A 19,414-nucleotide genomic window follows, 5' to 3' on the forward strand; every position below is an offset into this window, starting at 1 on the left:
GGACTTTGTTTTTTGTTACTATACTATATACATAGAGTCTACTTCGACATAATTCCGCAATGTTGTGTGCGTCAAATTGCAATGTACTGTGTCAGTGCGGGGTGGGTTGGGGGATTACAGTGATTTTTTTGCCCTTTTGAGAAAAGGTCCGGTACTCATTTTACTCAGATTGGGAATTTTTTATGCCCCCGGAGGGAGGCATGTAGTTTTTAAACCGTATGTCGGTCTGTCCGCAATTTTCGTGTCCGGTCCATATCTTTGTCATCCATGGATGGATTTTCAAATAACTCGGCATGAATGTGTACCACAGTAAGACGACGTGTCGTGCGCAATACCCAGGTCCGTAGCTCAAAGGTCAAAGTCACACTTAAAACGTTAAAGGTCATTTGTCATGATAGTGCATTGATGGGCGTGTCCGGTCCATATCTTTGTCATCCATGGATGGATTTTCAAGTAAATACGCATAAATGTGTGACACAGTAAGACGACGTGTCGCGCGCAAGACCCAAGTCCGTAGCTCAAAGGTCAAGGTCACACTTAGACGTTAAAGGTCATTTTTCTTGATAGTGCATTGATGGGCTTGTCCGGTCCATATCTTTGTCATTCGTGCATGGATTTTAAAATAACTACGCATGAATGTGTGGCACAGTAAGACGACGTGTCGCGCGCAAGACCCAGGTCCGTAGAGCAAAGGTCCTAAACTCTAACATCGATCATAACTATTCATTCAAAGTGCCATCGGGGGCATGTGTCATCCTATGGAGACAGCTCTTGTTTAATTAAGAAAATGCCCTTTTAGGGGTACTTTATAAAGAATGAAAAAATCGCTGGATTACATTTATCTCTTCAGAGATAGCTCTAGTTAGATTTCAGTTAACGAGCAATGTGCTATAATTATTATCATAATTATTATTATTATTTGTTTTCAACTGAAGTGTTCCAACACATTATAAATGTAGATCAGGGTTGATAATAATAAATAATAAATAAAGGTATTTCCAGTTTAATTCTGAAGGTAATGTATTTTGTACATAAAGAAAACCTAAGGTATAACTTAAGTAGCATGTATGACCTGACAATAAAGTAAGCGGATCTGACATCTACGAGTCAAGGGCGAATGTGTCCGGCTTAAGGGCAAAAACGAGTGTGTTGATATTTCTAGTACTTTGATACGATTGGTTAAAGATACAACGAAACGCGCTTACCATAATATTATACATATGACGGCGACGACATTGTGAGAAACCAAACAGTTAAACTGTCCGACTCATGGGCAAATTACCCTAACTGCTTAATATTTTTTGAATTTGTCTGAGAATCCCTTCTTTGCTCGCTTGTGAATACTTGCTGTAATGGCCACAATTTAGTACGAACATTTTTTATCATAAATATTCAGACATCTCAATTCAGAAATATTCAGAAAGATATTCAGAAATTTTCAGAAATATATAGAAACTCAATTAAACTTAAGATAAAACTGACACTGTAATGATACTGAAGACTGTTGTGATGTCTGAAAGCTGCTATTGGGTTTTATAGTTTATAAGAAACCTGATTGCAAGCAAAACTTGACTAAAATTTCTAACCTGGACATGTGCACTCGAATACTCTACCATAAATGAGGAAAGCATAATATGCTTTTCAAATATATAATTGTTATCTTTAAATTAATCAGGGGTCAAATTTAACAATAGTTTGTACTAGCTGAAATTAGCTAGTGCCCTTTTTGATCACTAGCTAAAATGAAAAGCTACCGGCTAAAGTTAATAATATTTTATTACTATAATAATATTTTACTGGCCAAAACCTATTGATTGATCTCTGTTAGTCATGTTAGTAGCCAGTCACAAACAAAAATGTTTTCTGTTAGCTTAAAATAACTTGTGCCATTTTTTTTGTTGAACAAGAAAATATCATAAACATAAATGATAACATTCCTTTCATGAAGAAAAATGTGTACCTTTAAAACAATTAAACTTTATTAAAGCTCTGAAAACATTTGCTTGTTACATTATTGACTAGCTGAAATTAGCTAGTATATTTCAAACCCACTAGCTATTTCAAAATTCACCTAGCATTTTGCTTGTATGCTTGCCTAAATTTGAACCCTGAATTAATGTCATTTGTTAAGACATTAATAGAAAAGGCATCTGTGTGACTGTCTTATACTTGCAAGTGTCACATACGTTGCGAAACATGTTTTATGAGGACTGCGTTGGTTCTAATATAAATATATGAAATTCCTGACTCATTGTCTGCAATTTTACACGTCACATATTTTCTTTTAAAAGACGTTACACACATTTGAAATTTGATACATATTAAAACTAACAATTGTGAACTGGGAATTGTCCCGTCGCCAAGGCCAGTTTGCATCTGAAACTGCTTTTTAGTTTGCTCAACATGTCAGAGTTGCTCTGTAGCACTTGAACCCCTTGAAGGATTTCAAAGAAACTTGACACAAATGTTCACCACACCAAGACGACGTGTAGAGCGCATGTTTTGGATGTCTCTCTTCAAGGTCAAGGTCACACTTAGGGGTCAAAGGTTATATCAGTTTGTTTCGTGTCCGCTCTGTAACTGTTTTATTAACTAATGGAAGGATTTCAAAGAAACTTGGCACACATGTTCACCACACCGAGAAGATGTGCAGAACGCACGTTTTGAATGTCTTACTTCAAGGTCAAGGTCACATGGATCAAAGGTCATATCAGTTTGTTTTGTGTCCGCTCTTTAACTCAATGACTTGAACTACTTGAAGGATTTCAACGAAACATGACAAAAATATTTACCACACCGAAACGACGTGCAGAGCGCACGTTTCGGATGACTCACTTCAAGGTAAAGGTCACACTTAGGGGACAAAGGTCATAATATATGATATATTGCTTTTGTTTTTATTTGGCAGATCTCTTTTTTGTTCACTTAAAATAAGTAAATGAATTACTTCCTTTTTATGTTACTAGCTATAAATAGCTTATTTTTATTTTCTATTATTGGCCGTAGGGAAAAACCGAGACCACTTTCTTTTCTGTGGTACAACATGGATGGTACCTCTGATTTTAGGTGTATTTCGACATACTTTTACCTGGTAATGATTTTTTTCTGGATTAGAATTTTATTTTTGAATTTCTACCCTTTGTTGTTCCTGTCCTTTTGGTTTCAACAGTCAAGTTCTTTAAATTTTCTTTCATCCTCTGATGTAATCTTCTGACGTTTATTGCCCCGCTAGGTTCATATGTGATAAATTAGGATTCCGGACGATACATTTTTTAATTACCATTCTATTGTTCTTGGAAACGATAAACATGTATTAAATATCCATAACCAGGGCCCAGAAATCAACAATATTCCTAAAAGCACATACTGAAGATTTTTAAACGATTTTTTTTGTCTCTCGTTATTACAAACATGAAGTTACCAAACAATATTCATATAACTTTAACATTTGGTAAACAGGAGCACAGTTTCAAGAATAATAACTTCACGTTCGGGTTATTTTGAGTACAGGTCCATACGTTTGAAGTACGAGTGAGTACGAACGTAGTGTCAAGATTTCAAGCTGTTTATATATATTCGTCCAGAAAGGACGGGATATGATAAGATATGCGAAATGGCCCCCTAAATAATTAGAATATGAAAACTCCATAATTGAAATTTTAACTGTCTAAAACAAAAAAGAAGACCATAATCGTTAAAACTATGATTTTTAAAAACTTCAAAACCAATTTATTTGTACGACTCAGATCTTTAAAATAGTCGAGGTCCGTGACATTTACCGTTTTTGCACGCAATTTACACACTACATGCTCGATTTTCATTGTGAGCCGGACCTGGTGTCAAGCTGAAGTTTTGCTGAGAAAATAAGGTTACTAAAATATACATTTTCAGAAAAAATCAGCTTGACACCCGCTCCGGCTCGTATTGAATTTCCATCTTTTTCGCAATTTTTAGCCCCACTTTTCTTTGAAGGAAACAAGATAACGTGCTCGTCTCTAAGCAACCGAGCATCAAACAGATACGCGGGAGTTTTGTTCTAATCATGAAACAGATAGTCATGGATTATTTTATAAGAAAATTAAATGTTTAGAGCCAAGTTTAACGCAAAAGTGAAAGTGAAAGTACATCTAGACATTTTAATGATCAGTTACATGTTTTAGATCTACTGCAGTACATGAACTGTATTTCGGGATTATATGCAAGTTGATTTTGTTTAAGCGGCATTTTAAAAGAAATAATAACGTGTAATTAAAGTTGTTTAAAACGAAAATTTTTATTGTTTACATAAATGTTATAGAGACAAGAAAGATAACTCATGTACACCGCAACTAGTAGACACATGTAGATAGTTCTTTTATATAAAAATGATGACGTCCTTTGTACACAAGTCTCTGTGACGCAATCGGTACGCACGACGATTAACAGGAATTTTTATGCCTGGTGTTAGTGGTATGCGAGATCGAATCCCAACAAATCCAGTAAAACTTTTTTTTTCTGTCAAAAACGGCAGAAAGTACTATTCTTATATGGTGAGTTGCAAACCATATTTAGATTTAATATTTTTAGCCGCCAGTTAAAATATTTTAAACCATTTAACCGCGTTATTTCTATAATTAGTCAATAATTCTTTTACTGTATGTCTGTGATAAAGTTATAAACATGTGTTTTTATACTTCTTTTTTATGACGTATGAAAAATAGTAAGTCAACAACTCAGAATTGTTTCATCAATTTTAAAATATTCCGCTTCATCGCCATACGAAGTTTCATAAATAAATGTATGTTAAGTATTTAATGTCACTGACATGTCATTTCCGGTGTGAACTATTTTATTTTATGATTAAAAGATAAACTCCCTATATAACCATTTTTTTAATCACAATAGCTAAGCTAAATTTGTGTTTAAAGAATATCTAAAAGTCATCTTATTATTGTTTTAATAATTTATGATAGGTTGATTGTGATTTGTTTTGTTTGCGTTTTAACGCTTTTTTTTTTCAACAGTAACTGACAATTAACTCAACCAGAGTTCCTGGATTTCGTAACAGTAAAAACCTGATCTCCGCATGTAGTTGTCAACTTCCCCACTTAATTATGAGATGGAGGACGAATGCTTATAGTCACAATACCCCCCAAAAAATCGTGACGGAGAAGAAAAGCCTCGCCCGGGGATCGCACTCGCGATCCTGCGATCCGCAAATCTACGGTGTCCTTATTTAGCTTGTGAAGCAAATTCTACAACTTACATATATATATAGCGTTATATAACTTATATAAATCAATTTCGATATTTCATTCCTGATGAATCCATCATCAGGTTAGGTGCAGAGAAACCAGTTTCCCTTTTAATGACAAACATCTAAGCAAGGGAGCTACTGGTAATATTTCTCACCTCTCTGGTATGACGGGGCCGGGGATCAAACCCAATACCAGCCCCCTAAACCGCGTAGTCGAAGCGGGCCCGGACTAGCTAGGCTCTCTGCACTGTTAATGAAAACGCTTTTGAGATGAAAGCACATATACAGGTGTTTTTTTCTCTTTCTTTTCTAGAATAAAAGTAATGATTTAAAAAACACGAGGAATGTCTATACATGTAGTTAAGAAAAAAACAGAGGGGGACATGGATGTTTTTGTCATACTAAAACGTGCGCACGTATTAGTTACCTTGTGCTCACGTAATATCTATTACTTGCGCACGTAATAAAAATTACGTTACGTGTTACGTGCGCACGTAATAGTATCAAACATCTGCACACGTATTAGTGTAAAAATACCTCTGCGCAAATAACACTCGGCATGATTGGAAGCTTATTATAGAGATCACTTATTAGCTTATAGATGGGCACATGTGCAGATTTTTCTTTGACTAACACGTGCGTACTGAGCAAATATGCCGGTTCTTTATCGCTGCAGCCGTTTCGTCTCGAATCTGTCTGTCTTTCTATTCGAGGAAAGAAAAAGCGGTAATCCAGAGAAAAGCCGAGTCATCTGCTTCTCACTGTGCAGCCATGACCTATTGTTATTTTTTGAAAAACAAATTATACCTACTGTTCTGACGAATTCAGTGTTCAATACCATTAGAATAATATCAAATGTCTCCATGCGTGCATACAAATGTTACTACTTGGGGTATCCCAGGTCGTCTTGTAAACTGATTTTATTATAAACGCAATATATAATATAAATGAAATTGGAATATAATGGAGTAAAATCAAATAGTTTTCTTTGATCTATAATCCAAAATCTTTTGCAGGAAACCGGAAGCATTTTACGTTACATATATAAGGGCATTTTGGCGGGAAACCGCACGTGCCTTTCATGTCAATCCTTCCGTAATGATCTTACATATGCTAATGTATATTTTGTGCTTCTCATATCGATATTATAGTTTCGTGTTAAAGAAAACGTTTTTGATTTAATCCAAGAAATTAATTTGAATAAACTACATACAAATGCTTCCATAGTTGTAATACCGGTCTAACTCGGTTCCGGCGACGTTTCTGCGGGTAGGTGTTTTAAATAATGATGTGGTATGATTTAATAATATTATGCATTTTGTATATTATTCATTAATATTATGCATTTTGTATATTATTCATTCCAGTAAAATGAACACTGTCGTTTTTTTTCAACTTGCTTGATGAAAATACTTAATTACATATTTAAATAAAAAATCACCGAAAATATGAAAAATGGAAACTTGTAAGACAAAGTCTGCCTCCTGATTTATTCGACGGAGGTTTTGTTTTACACGAACGTCACACAAGAAGAACATTCCGTATACGAAACAAAAAAGAAAGAAAACAACAACACTAAATATGTAAGGAGATATAGAAGCAAAAAAAAAAGTTTTTTAAAAGTTAATATATCATCAAGTATGTGAAATAACTCGCTTATTCACTACAGATCCAAAAAATGCAAAACTGTTTCTATGTTGCTATGGTAACGCATATGAATTAAAGTTTTCGATTTTAGTTTTAGAAATTTTCTTGATAGGAAATAAAACGAAACAGACATATTAGTTAGAGAATAAGCCTATGTAGATGTATAAAATTTAAAAAAAAACTTATTTCTTAAAAGAGTTTTCGGTCGTCCTTACATGAAAGAGTTATCGCCCCTTGTTTTCCTTGTTTTTGCACGATCATTCTGTCTTAGAATACAAAATAAAAATTTGTTTCAAGAAGTTGGATCACGGAGTATTGTGACGACATACAATTTATAGGATTCAGCAATATAAACTAAGATATATTGCAAAATAGTTTTCTATACCCCCATTCTAAATGATCAAATATCTTTTCAGCGTAAGTCCTAGATAAATGTAATAATCAATTATTTTGGGGTCATTACCGACGTCTGGTCATTATATCATGGTGGATTTTGAAAAATATAGTTAATTACCAATGGAATGGTGTTGTTTTACATGCATATATAGTGGGGGCCATTTTTGGCTCTTATCATATCCCGTCCTTAGATAAGTTTCAAAACATACCGACTGATGCTTACCAAAGTCATAAATATGATTCCTAAAATCAAACAATCGCACAAGTTACACTCAATTCTTAAACATTCACGGCTGTCTAAAATACCTGTAACGACGCAGAGTTCTAAAGTGGTGTAAACAAGAGAAAAAGCGTCGTTGGTAACTGATAAAGAAAAACGTTCTATTATTTAGATTGCATCTTTTATCTATGCTACAAGAAGAGGTTTTTATGAACAAGACGCAGAAAATAGATGTCAATCTGCGCAGAAATACGTATACGTCCCTAGGAAAGCATTTCAATAATAAAAATCGGATATTAACAGCACGTAAATTGCCTTGTTTGCACACGGTTTTTCTCCCGTTATTACATGGGCGGATCCAGTGAAAAAAGTAGTTTTTATGCAAGAATGTTTTGAAACATGTTTTGTCATGACATGTGCCACACAATACCCATATCCTTAATGACGAAATCGAGACTAATGTTCGATGAATCGTCAGTCTGTTCGGCGTTATATGGCATACATGTATTTATTTTTTAATGTCTAGATGTCCTTGACTGAAAATAATACTTCCAAAATTGTATTTTGTTGAATCAGTGCTATATATTTTATCAACAATAACCACATTCCGCTTGTTAATATTAAGATCTACACATTTTCTGAATGTAACACGTATTTTGGCGGGAAAGTTGCACGTGCTTTCCATGATGCGGCTTAGGTAGACTTCGTAAATATTCATAATAGATGTCCTTGGGCGCTTCGTTCTTCTTGTTCTTCTGTGTTCGGCCCAAGATAGAATCGTCTGAATGACATGTTCTCGATTCAAAATTTCACACCACTTCGAAACCGGGAGGACCGCGACCAATGCGGGAACAATATGGCGGAATGATAAGGTACAACTTCAATGTCAAAGAAACATCGTAGCAAAATAAACATACGATAAAATTATGACAAAATATAATATCACGTGAATAAAGAAATTACACTACTTTGTAGAAACGTTGGTTTACCCCCTTCAATAATGTAAATAAGCGCCGTAAACAAGGCTGTAAAACTCCACTTCCGGTTCCCGGTGTTTAGTTTTATAATATTTTATTTCTTATAACTATTTACATTTATAATAACAAATATCAGAAAATGTACATGTACAACCAAGAAAATAAGCAAATGGGTCGGGCCACAATTTCTTACAAAATTAGTTAAAGGCCCTTCCCAATAGAAACTAGAAAGTGCTTTTGTAAAAAAGCGCATGTCTCCCCCAACATTCTGGGTCAAGTGGTTCTCAAGTTATTGATCGGAACTGGTTACCACTGTTCAAGCTCCTGTGACCTTGACCTTTAACGGAGTGACCCCAAAAATAATAGGGGTCATTTACTCTGCATGAACAATCATCCTATGAAGTTTCAACATTCTGGGTCGAGAGGTTCTCAAGTTATTGATTGGAAATGGTTTTCCATGTTCAAGCCCCTGTGACCTTGACCTTTAACAGAGTGACCCCAAAATCGTTAGGTGTCATCTACTCTGCATGACCAATCATCCTATGAAGTTTCAACATTCTGGGTCAAGTGGTTCTCTAGTTATTGATCGGAAATGGTTTTCAATGTTCAGGCCGCTGTGACCTTGACCTTTGACGGAGTGACCCCAAAATCAACAGGGGTTATCTACTCTTCATTACCAATCATCCTATGAAGTTTCAACATTCTGGGTCAAGTGGTTCTCTAGTTATTGATCGGAAATGGTTTTCCATATTCAGGCCCCTGTGTCCTTGACCTTTGACGGAGTGACCCGAAAAACAATAGGGGTCGTCTACTCTAGCAGCCCTACAAACCTATGAAGTTTGAAGGTTCTAGGTCAAATGGTTCTCCAGTTATTGCTCGGAAATGAAGTGTGACGTACGGACGGACGGACGGAAGGACGGAAGTTCTCACGAAACGGTCTTTATGTGACACCCCCATTGTTCTCTCTATTGTTCTAACAGTCACATAAAAAGAAAAATAGTCACATAAACAGAACGGAATGAATGACATCAAAGGGAAGGAACCGTTATGCAGTCACTTAACCATCATTTCGCGGGCACGGACGAACGGACAGGGCAAAAACAATATGTCTCCCCCAGAGGGGCGGGGGGGAGGTGGGGGGAGAGAGACATAATAACAAAGTAACTAGGCGGGGAAAACAAAATAATATGAGAAGTTGTGTTATTATTATTATTGAAATAATTCCTGGTGTTAGAGGAGCGTTTTACTCGAACTACGTGATCTGACTCGACTACTCAGGGAATAACGCGGAAGGACGTCATAGATGTTATAGATTCGTGTTAATAGAAATGGTGAAAAAATGAATATCTTAAATAAGAAACCAACACATAAACTAAGTATATAAAATGTTATGATCAACAAGTATAATCTAACAGTTGACTGCTTAGAGAATCTCCTTGTTTATATCACTGAATTGTAACTATGCCATTATAATATAATTATGCATGTATTTATATTATGTCAATAATTGATTGCCTAAATGGAAATTGTATAAATGGGTACTTAAAGGCAATATACAGGGTAGAGTATGTGAGGAATGAATGTGATATTAATAAGGTTATGTGATAGTGTAAGTTGTATTTGGTTGTTGTTTCTGTTGTTCAGAAGGCCACATTTAAAAAAATCAAGATGTATCATTAAACTTTGTACTGATCTATATTTTCATATGCTACCTTCTATCAATAAAAATGTTATTACTTATTATTATTATTATTATTATTAAAGCAAACACAGTTATAATTTTTATTGACCAACACACTTGTCGTTGTAAGAGTAAACGACAAACGACAGCTGGTGACAGTGAGTATATAATGCGGCGATATAATTTTATATATATGTATAGTTTTTTTTTGAAGTTGTTCAACGTGCGTCAAACGGGAACTGGTAGTAAAATATTTTTTTCTCATGAAAGAAACACAAAAAGTCATGGCGTTATTAGGGTTGGGTGAAAAGAAACATTGATTGAAACATTTTATCGCTAAAGTACAAGGAATAAGACGGGGGTCCTTTTATTTGAGTCTATAGTTGAAAAGGCAATATGGAGAATATGCAGAATATGCTGGCAATTTTGTTGCCTAATTGGAAACATTCAAGAAGTAACATTGCAGACTTGATGTTTATACGCGGTTCTTTTTATTCTCGCGCCACTTTACATAATTATTCGAAGTTTAAAGGTCCATTTGACTTCAATATAATGTTTGTGATTGAATTGTGTATTAAACTTCAAATAAACTTCATAGTTGCATGTTTTGATTTAAGTTTATTCACAGAAAAATATCAATGCAAGTGTTTTATAAAACTGAGTATTCAAGCTTTAGGATGCGATGGAAACAGGCAATTAAAAAAATACTCAAAAAGAGTTACAGTGTATCATATATGTATTTACTTGGAAAATTTCTTTCAATAAGAACCCGCTTCCTAGTCTGATAAATAGAATCATGAATGTAAAATACATAAGTTTGGTAATACACTAGTGTAATAAAGCATTGACATTGACGTTGACGTCATTTATTTCTTGGAGATGTTGGGTGAACTTACTTGGTCTATAATAGGTAAAGATAGAAGATATTTTGATGTTCCATCTAGAAAAAAATTAAAAGGATAAAAAGAATACTAGTATTACATTAGTGTCTTTCCACATAGCATTTATTAAACTCGTTGAATAGAATTGATAAAATGCTCGGCAGAGCCTCGCATTTTACTATTTTATTCACCTCGTTTAATAAATTCAGTATGATAAGACACCCGTGTACTATATCCTCTATTAAATAAATTAAATATGTACACGCCACACTGCACAATTTTAACGTGAGGGTACATGCATTTTAGCGTCAGATAATCATGAAACTCCCTTTAAATGCAGAACTACTGATTGAGATTTAGACCAAATTGACTCATTTTAGCTGTCAAACTGAGAATTCAGTATTGGATGGATGTTCTACATTTGCGCCGAAGGATTTGAAGGATTTTCAATAAGATCATAAAATTGGTGTAAAATTACAAACTTTTTCATACAATATATTGTAAGAATAAGGAGGGATCAATTGGTGGCGTTTGAAAGTTTCAAATATCATAAAGCTTAGATAAGCCACCATTCAACAAAGGGATACAGGCATTTGTCGCGTAGATTGAGTTTTCTGTAAATGTCGACCTCGGAAGTGAGTCATCCGTGGATAGCTCAGCTACATATCGCTGGATCTTGAAGTGGCATCTGTGGATGACTCAGTTAAATTACGGTGAACTAAGGTGAGCCATCCATGGATTGATCAACTATGAAAGTGAGTCATCCATGGATGTCTCATCTACATAGTAGTCGTTTGAAATGAGTCATCCATGGATGTCTCAGTATGTCTCTGAAAGTGAGTCATGCAGGCATGGCTCATCTCTGAAAGTGAGTCATGCAGGCATGGCTCATCTCTGAAAGTGAGTCATGCAGGCATGGTACATCTATGAACGTGAGTCATGCAGGCATGGCTCATCATGTACCTTGTTGATGGAAAACAAATGAGAACATACTGTGTGAGAATGTCTCGCAGGAAAACGGAAACAAATACAGTGGTAGGTATATTTTTCCTTTTTATGGCAAGCGTAGATAAAATATACACATGACGTCACAGAAAAAAGACATATATGAAAACACCCGTTTTCTTATTTAAAAAACATATTCTGACTTCAGATAATTCCCTGTTCAAGAAAGATTTCCAGTTGGTAGAAAAAAAAGATTTTCTTTTTGAGATCAAGCATTGGCCAGATAATGGGATAAAATGTCATTTAATTTAATAAACATAAAGCCATAAGAACGCTGCAAACAGGTAATGACGTCACCATGGCACCGGCTTTCCATAAATTTTGTAACGTATGATATTCGCTTTTACGGGTATAATGACACTATTTTTTGTTCATTTAAAAGTGAATAGGTTCTCGGAATTGTTTAAAGCAGTGAATAGTTTCTTTGGCGTTTAAGCTACACTCGCTCATAGGCTTTGCCTTTTTCATATTAATGTTGCCTTAATGATATCAAATAGTGTGTAAACTATTTTATAATGTAATTTTTGTCTAATAAAACACTTGAATACATTCCATAAATTAATAGAAAATAGCAAGTGTTGCATGGAACCAGTCTTACGACACCGCCATTAACAACCCAGTCGAGTTGTTAAATAGAGACTATTGCAATACTAAGCTCCGTTCTCTGCACATTCGCGTACATATTTTAAGATATAAAACATAGATAATGACACTTATTTTACTTTCTTTCACATTGTAAGTTGAATTACACAAAGAGCTTGGTATCACACAATTAATTATATAAAAAATACAAAAGTCTTAAGTTACCTTCCCTAATAAATTGAATTTATAAACTTTTTGATTTGAGTAAATATACTGATAATATATTTTGCTAGACAGTTTTGATATTTTCAGATGTTGTCACAAAAAAAAAATCATTTTCCGTAATTTTAATATTTTCGTGACCATCTTTGGGGCCTATGTTGTACCACATATTTGACAATTGTAACAATTAAACAGTTCCACAACCTACATACACTCGTAGACATTGTGATGTATAAAACATATTTTATCATTCAGTAAACAAGTTACCTTACCAAAATCAAATAGTATGTAATGTCTGCTACGTTAATGCATTCCTTTCCAGCAATGTTTCATCACTTTTATGGTTTAGTGATAGGTTTTTCCAATACTTTACGCATTTTCCTAAATTCTGATGCAACTCTCTTCATATCCTTTCTTGTTGGTGGTCCATTGCCGTCACTTACGCTATTAGCTGCTTCGTCTCTATTTCCAATTGCAAATTCTTCATGTAGTTTCTCCAACGGCTTTTCGAGACTTGCATGCGATTCAACGTTTTGGAGATTTTTAACTCGCCACTTCCTTTGCTTTATCCGGTCAGTTCTTTTTGTTTTCGATATATCTGTTGCACCTACATAATAAAGTAAATATATATTCACAGTTTTTGACTTATATCGCCGTACATTTAAGTAAATAGTTTGCTCTCTCTGGGAGTCATTCATTGAGTTTTAAATAATTTGGTAGCAGTTAAACAACTGATTAATCCTGTTAAAATACAAATTTCGACAGTTGATTTCAGAAGACATTAGATGTGGGTCATTCCATGAGAAAACTTTTATTAATGAAAAATTATTGGATAGGGTGAAACTACTTTAAATACGACGATGTTTCAGATTTGAAATACAAAAGAATGTTCTTCATGAATATATTTTTATCTCAATTTTAACCTTTTTTCACTAATACAGGTTTTGTCATAAAACGGACTATGTACATTGTAGCTTTGTACATAGCTATATTGTAAGTACTCGCTCTGTCATTGGTGGTTGTTTCCTTTAAGGTAGAACGCTACACTTTGCAAACTTTCGAGTAGCGTCTTAAAATGCGTAAAGTTGACCATATTTCAAACAAGATTCAGTTTATTTTATATCAATAGAGCCAACCAATTGTCGTACACGAGACGTCAAAGTTGACCACCAAAGTCCGTTTTTGAAAATGACGACGCCGCATATCCTTATCAACTGTTACGGATACTTCGATGGCACTAGCCAACAATTTTCTTAAATTCTACACTATTAGACCAGAAATAATTTTTCCTTGATCTTGACTTGAAAATCAGTTATTTTACTACGATAAATATTTGAAAAATGGAAAGAAAGTCGAAGGTTCTTACTAAAACTTGACGTTCATTTTCACTGCAATTTTCCGCTTTCAAGTGGCATATTAAAAAATCCTTTATTAATTGTTTTTATTTTTCTTTCAGCAAACGGTGTTTAAAATGTATACCGAGTCCCAATGACATATAAAATTTGGAGCCGGTTGGGGGTTGGGGGGGGGGGGGGGGGGGGAGCGGGGTGGAGGGAGGGTCACCGACTCAAGTTATTCGGTACATGTGATTTTGTTCCCCCTACCCCTTAAGATAAGAAAACACGTTGTCACAGTGATTTCGTTATTTTGTTTATCTGTAAAAGCGGTCGCTCTCTTTTAGAATGCAATTAACCGGCATCTAACGCTCTTCCGTTGCACAAACAACATGGAGCCCGAAGATGCATAGGATATCACAAAATGTACAGCTAGGCATAGTGGTAACGTAAGATTCGTAAACATGTCAACATGTCAAAGACGGCTGCGAACATGACCAGTATTCGAAATAAATCATAGAAAAATCCCTTAAAGTTTGTTCATCAGAAACTAAAATAGCACCGTCACGGCGACATAAAATGCCGGATACTACGAAAGGTCTGTATGCAGTAAATGTTAAATCAGCTATAGATGAATAAATGTGTTTGCTTTAAATATGTAAGAAAGGTACTGTTTAAGGTATGTTAGAATCCTATTGCTACATAATACACTGTAGAAGTGACCATTTTACAAAGTCCGCAGAAGTCGCATTTTCCAATTCAATTTCAAGTACATGTATTGTGGACAGATAATAAATGCGGTTAATATAAGAATTATTATTGCAAGTTATACAATGTAATTGTTCTTCGTGTGACTTCACGGAGAACGGTGCAAAGTCCCCCCAAAATGTGGCATACAGAATAGGAGCTCGGTGGTACTTCTCGCCTTTATAAATTAAATCTATGTAAACTACAGCAACTTGCATTATTCACATACGAACGTGTATGTTTATTGTTGAATTCTAGATCGCAGTCTATAAAGAAACCTACTCAATGTCGTATAACATGTATTTAAAGTACATGTATATTAACTTAAAATAAGACTTTAAGCTCACTAAGGATCGAGACAGGCTATATCTACATGTACATGTATGAATTCGCGTTTTGCAAAGGTCTTGCAAAAACGTCATAAGCGGTGGTGTGATAAACAATAAAAGAACAAGACGGTGCCATCTTTTGAATTGAGCGCTTATAAAATTTATTAAACATCGGGCCCTGATCTATTATATTTCTCTTCCGTGCAAAGGTATGATACACACGGCATAGGTGCAACGCACGTTAATGATTTTCTAAACAGGAATTCATCAAATAACATTGAAAAAAGTAGAAAGACTAACTGGGTCAGCAGGGCCGTCGCGGATGGTCCGGCCACATTTTTAGCTGAACATAATAACTGCTGTAATCGGCCGTTCCAGTCAATGTAATTATCCGCAACCAGCGGTTTCTGTCAAGATTGCACACTTCGTGTCAAGCGTATCGACTCTGCTTGACTGGAATAATCATGACTAAACGATTATTTAGTGTATCTTTAATCAGTTTTGATTTAAAGGACGTCTTCTTTAACAATTATTTGAATAAAAAACATGCCGTATGCTTAAAACATTTGAAACAATTGTGTCTTCTGCGGCGTAATTAAACAAAACAAACCGAAAGCTAATTTCTTCTGATTATTAGCACTTATCTTAAATAATTGCTTAAAATGAAACAAACTGCCGACATACATCTCTACTATAAATCATGATGGCTATAATGGCCCTATATCGCACACCTGAGTTTAGCTGCTTGCTTAAATAGCTTCACTAAAAGAAACTAGATGAGTAGGGCATGGTAAAGATTATCGAAGATAACTACTGACATTTGTTATGAAATTAAACTGGTGGTCCAAGTGTCTTTGTTGTAGCTTTAAAAACAAGAAAGTAGGTCAGTAGGTTAGGGTTGAGAATATAACAGATTAACAGATGAGTATAGAAATCAGTATAAAAAGTTATAATCGCAGTCCACATTGCTATGCTGTACCTTCAAACACAAAAATAAGTAGGTAATTAGGTCATGATTAAAATTCAAGATGAATATTGAAATCTGTTTCAAACATTGTGCGTGTGGTCCAAATTTCTTTCCCCCATCTTCAAAAGCATATATGTCTATGTAAATCAAGGCTCCACCTGGGCGTGGCCTATAATGACCCCAGGGTCATGATTTGAACGATCTTAGTAGAGAACCACTAGAGCATGACACATACTAAATATCTAAGCTCTAGGCCTTATGGTTTAAGACAAGAATTTTTAAAGGTTTGTCCCTCAACAAGTCTATTTAAACCATGTGCACCCGGGGCGCGGCCATATTTAATAACATGGGGCTAATATGAACAATATTGATGGAGGACCACTAGATAATGCTACATACCAAATATCTAAACCCTAGGCCCTATGGTTTTGGACAAGAGGATTTTTCCATATATATAAATCTATATTAACTATAAGAGTGTAACATGACATACAAATTATAAAAGTACAATCGTTCTTGATCAGTATCTGTTAGTCTTCTTGGGAAATCATTTTTGCAAGTTAAAAAAATCGTTAGAATTAGTACTAAATTAATATTATAGAAAATTCTATATTGAAATATTTTGCCTTCAAAATAAAGAGCAGCTTGAAATAAAAAAATGAATACACATGCACATCTGATACAAATGCAAGTTGACGAACCCGTGAAAGAGTGACCATTCTTTTAGAATGCTACACAACTACACTAACTTTTCAATATTAGTAGCGAAAATAGTATTTACTTTTTTTTGAGTTTTCAGTCAAATGATTATGTTAATACCTTTAAGAATATCTTAAAACGGGCGTACTTACGTGATCCCGAAGAGGGCTTTCAGAAAAAGTCAGTTACAAACAGAACGGCCATAACCAAGTTTATAAAATTACACATCGACACAGCCCATTCACAGCTACTTAGCTTGACAAGTGGAGTTAATTATAGCAGATTTCGTCGACTCGACGCAAAAAGATACCAAACACTTTGGATAGCTCTTTTGTTTTCGCGAGTGGCACGTTATATATTACAGTCGAATACCGTTACCTCGATATTCAAGGGACTGTAAAAATTGCATCGACGTATCCGAAGTTCTTCGTAACGATATCGACTGTCTGGGACTACTTTGTACTTGTGTCGGACGTCTATATTGTAATTATATCCAATGCGTATTCCAGGGGGTTTGAAAGGGAAAAGAAATAATATAAAACGTAAATACGATTTTAATTTTATTGACAAATAAAGCAGTTTAATTAAATAGTAAATACATGTCCATACATATAACTTTTTTAATTTTTCAAAATATACGTGAAAACATTAGCACTTTCATTCCTTCCCTAAACAAGTCTGAATGCAGCGGTAATGTTCCTAGCTGAGTAGTCATTTTGACAGTGCTTCGATAACGAAAATTTGCCAGTTAAATACGCATATTGTTACTCAATCCTAAATGGCAGATTTTTACTCCGTCAAACAGAAAAATATTTCATCCAAATTAGTTGTTATATTGGAAAACAGCTTGCTCGCTTGCACGCTGTTTTATAAGACTAATTATTGGGAATTAAATGTAAACTTCCTGACATTTAAATTGGATTAAAGACTAAATAACAAACAAAACAAACACACAAACTAGCTTGATTATTATTAATACATTGCCGAACAACAGTAGGTTGATTTTCACACCTTACAAATAACATGGATATTTTTTGACAAGCTGTGATATCGACGAAACCAGGTGTAAAAACAATACAGGTAAGTTGAGGGGACTGAAAAATCTCATCGAGCTAAACAAAATATCGAGCAAATCATATCGAGGTAATGATAAATAATTACATTAAAATATATGGCCGAATTATGATGTCCCGAACGTATCTTCGAATAACGGTGCAAAATCTGCGCATGTTGGTGGGGGAAATAAAATCACATGTACCGAAAACCTTGAGTCGGTAACACCCAATTTTATTTGTCATTTGAACTCGTTTTTTATTTTACCACCGTTTATTAAAATAAAATCAAAAATTTAAATCAGGGATTGTTTGAATCTGTCGCCTTAAAGCCGAAAAGTATAGTGAAACTTAACGTCAATTTTAAGTAAAAAAAAGTTTCTTTCCATTTTTCAAATATTTGTCGGCGTAAAACATTAAAAAAATTTATCAGCATGAATGAAAAATTAATTCTCGTCGAATGATATAGAATTTAAGAAAACTTGTTAGCTGGTGCCGTTGCAGTACCCGTGACAGTTGCCATGGTTACGCGGCGACGTTGTTTTCAAAAGTGGCCCGTGGTGGTCAACTTGGCTCTATTGGTATGAAATATTTGACATATGGGCAACTTTAAGCATGCCAACATGTCATGACGCTACTCGAAATTTTGCAGTGTCGCGTTCTTGCTTAACAGGTCAACTTCCATTTTGTTATTTTAATGAAAGTTAATGCAGAAATTATTGTAGTGAAATTCATATCAAATACTGCCTGTATACTCTGTTTTGTTGCTTTCCGAACTTCATTTATAACTCGTTTATACGGAAATACGGGATGATTAGTGGTCAAAATTTTTCATTAGAAGCATGTTGTGCTTATGTTAGCTAAAATACAAAAACGACTATAAATACAGATCAGCGCAATCTCAATCCCCATTTCTCTGCGCTCCTCGAAGAATTACCAAACACGAATACCAAGACACCAACACGTTTCTTCGAGTCCACCATTTTCAGTCAAGAAATTTATCTTCCTATCCAGTTGAATGATGTTATATCACTTTGACGAATTAATTAAAATGACTCGATATAAAATCCTATTAAGTTCTATCGATTTCTTTAGTTTCCGATGCTATTGATTGCATCTCTTGGAATCATTCAAAGACGAACGGATGTACCGTTTCCGTTTTTCTTTTGGACAACTTCGAGGTACGATTTCACATGATCACATTCTTTAGAACAATATAATGATAAATAGCAAAATATCTAGTATGAAGCATATTCTATTTAGACAGTTGGCGAGTAAAACATCCGAAGGCATTTATTAGTACTATATGGTATCATACACCAAAATGTTTGTTGGGTAATGTAACTCAGACAGGGTGAATATCAGGCTCAAATATCCTTATTCAAGTTTTCGAGAGATCCCAAAAGGGAGGGCACGTGATGAAAAATAATTATAGTAAA

At 34.7% G+C, this 19,414-nt stretch overlaps 1 protein-coding gene across 1 annotated transcript in view; it reads right to left on the bottom strand.

Annotated features, from left to right (window-relative positions):
* Positions 1-13,185: 13,185 nt before the first annotated feature.
* LOC128554251 (pneumococcal serine-rich repeat protein-like) overlaps positions 13,186-19,414 on the bottom strand; it is a 49,505-nt gene continuing 43,276 nt past the window's right edge. The window contains exon 8 of the mRNA XM_053535502.1: positions 13,186-13,454. Coding sequence (XP_053391477.1) covers positions 13,186-13,454 — 269 coding nt within the window. The remainder of the gene's footprint in view (positions 13,455-19,414) is intronic.

This window comes from Mercenaria mercenaria, unplaced genomic scaffold (assembly GCF_021730395.1).
Source record: "Mercenaria mercenaria strain notata unplaced genomic scaffold, MADL_Memer_1 contig_4874, whole genome shotgun sequence".
Lineage (NCBI taxonomy): Eukaryota > Metazoa > Mollusca > Bivalvia > Venerida > Veneridae > Mercenaria > Mercenaria mercenaria.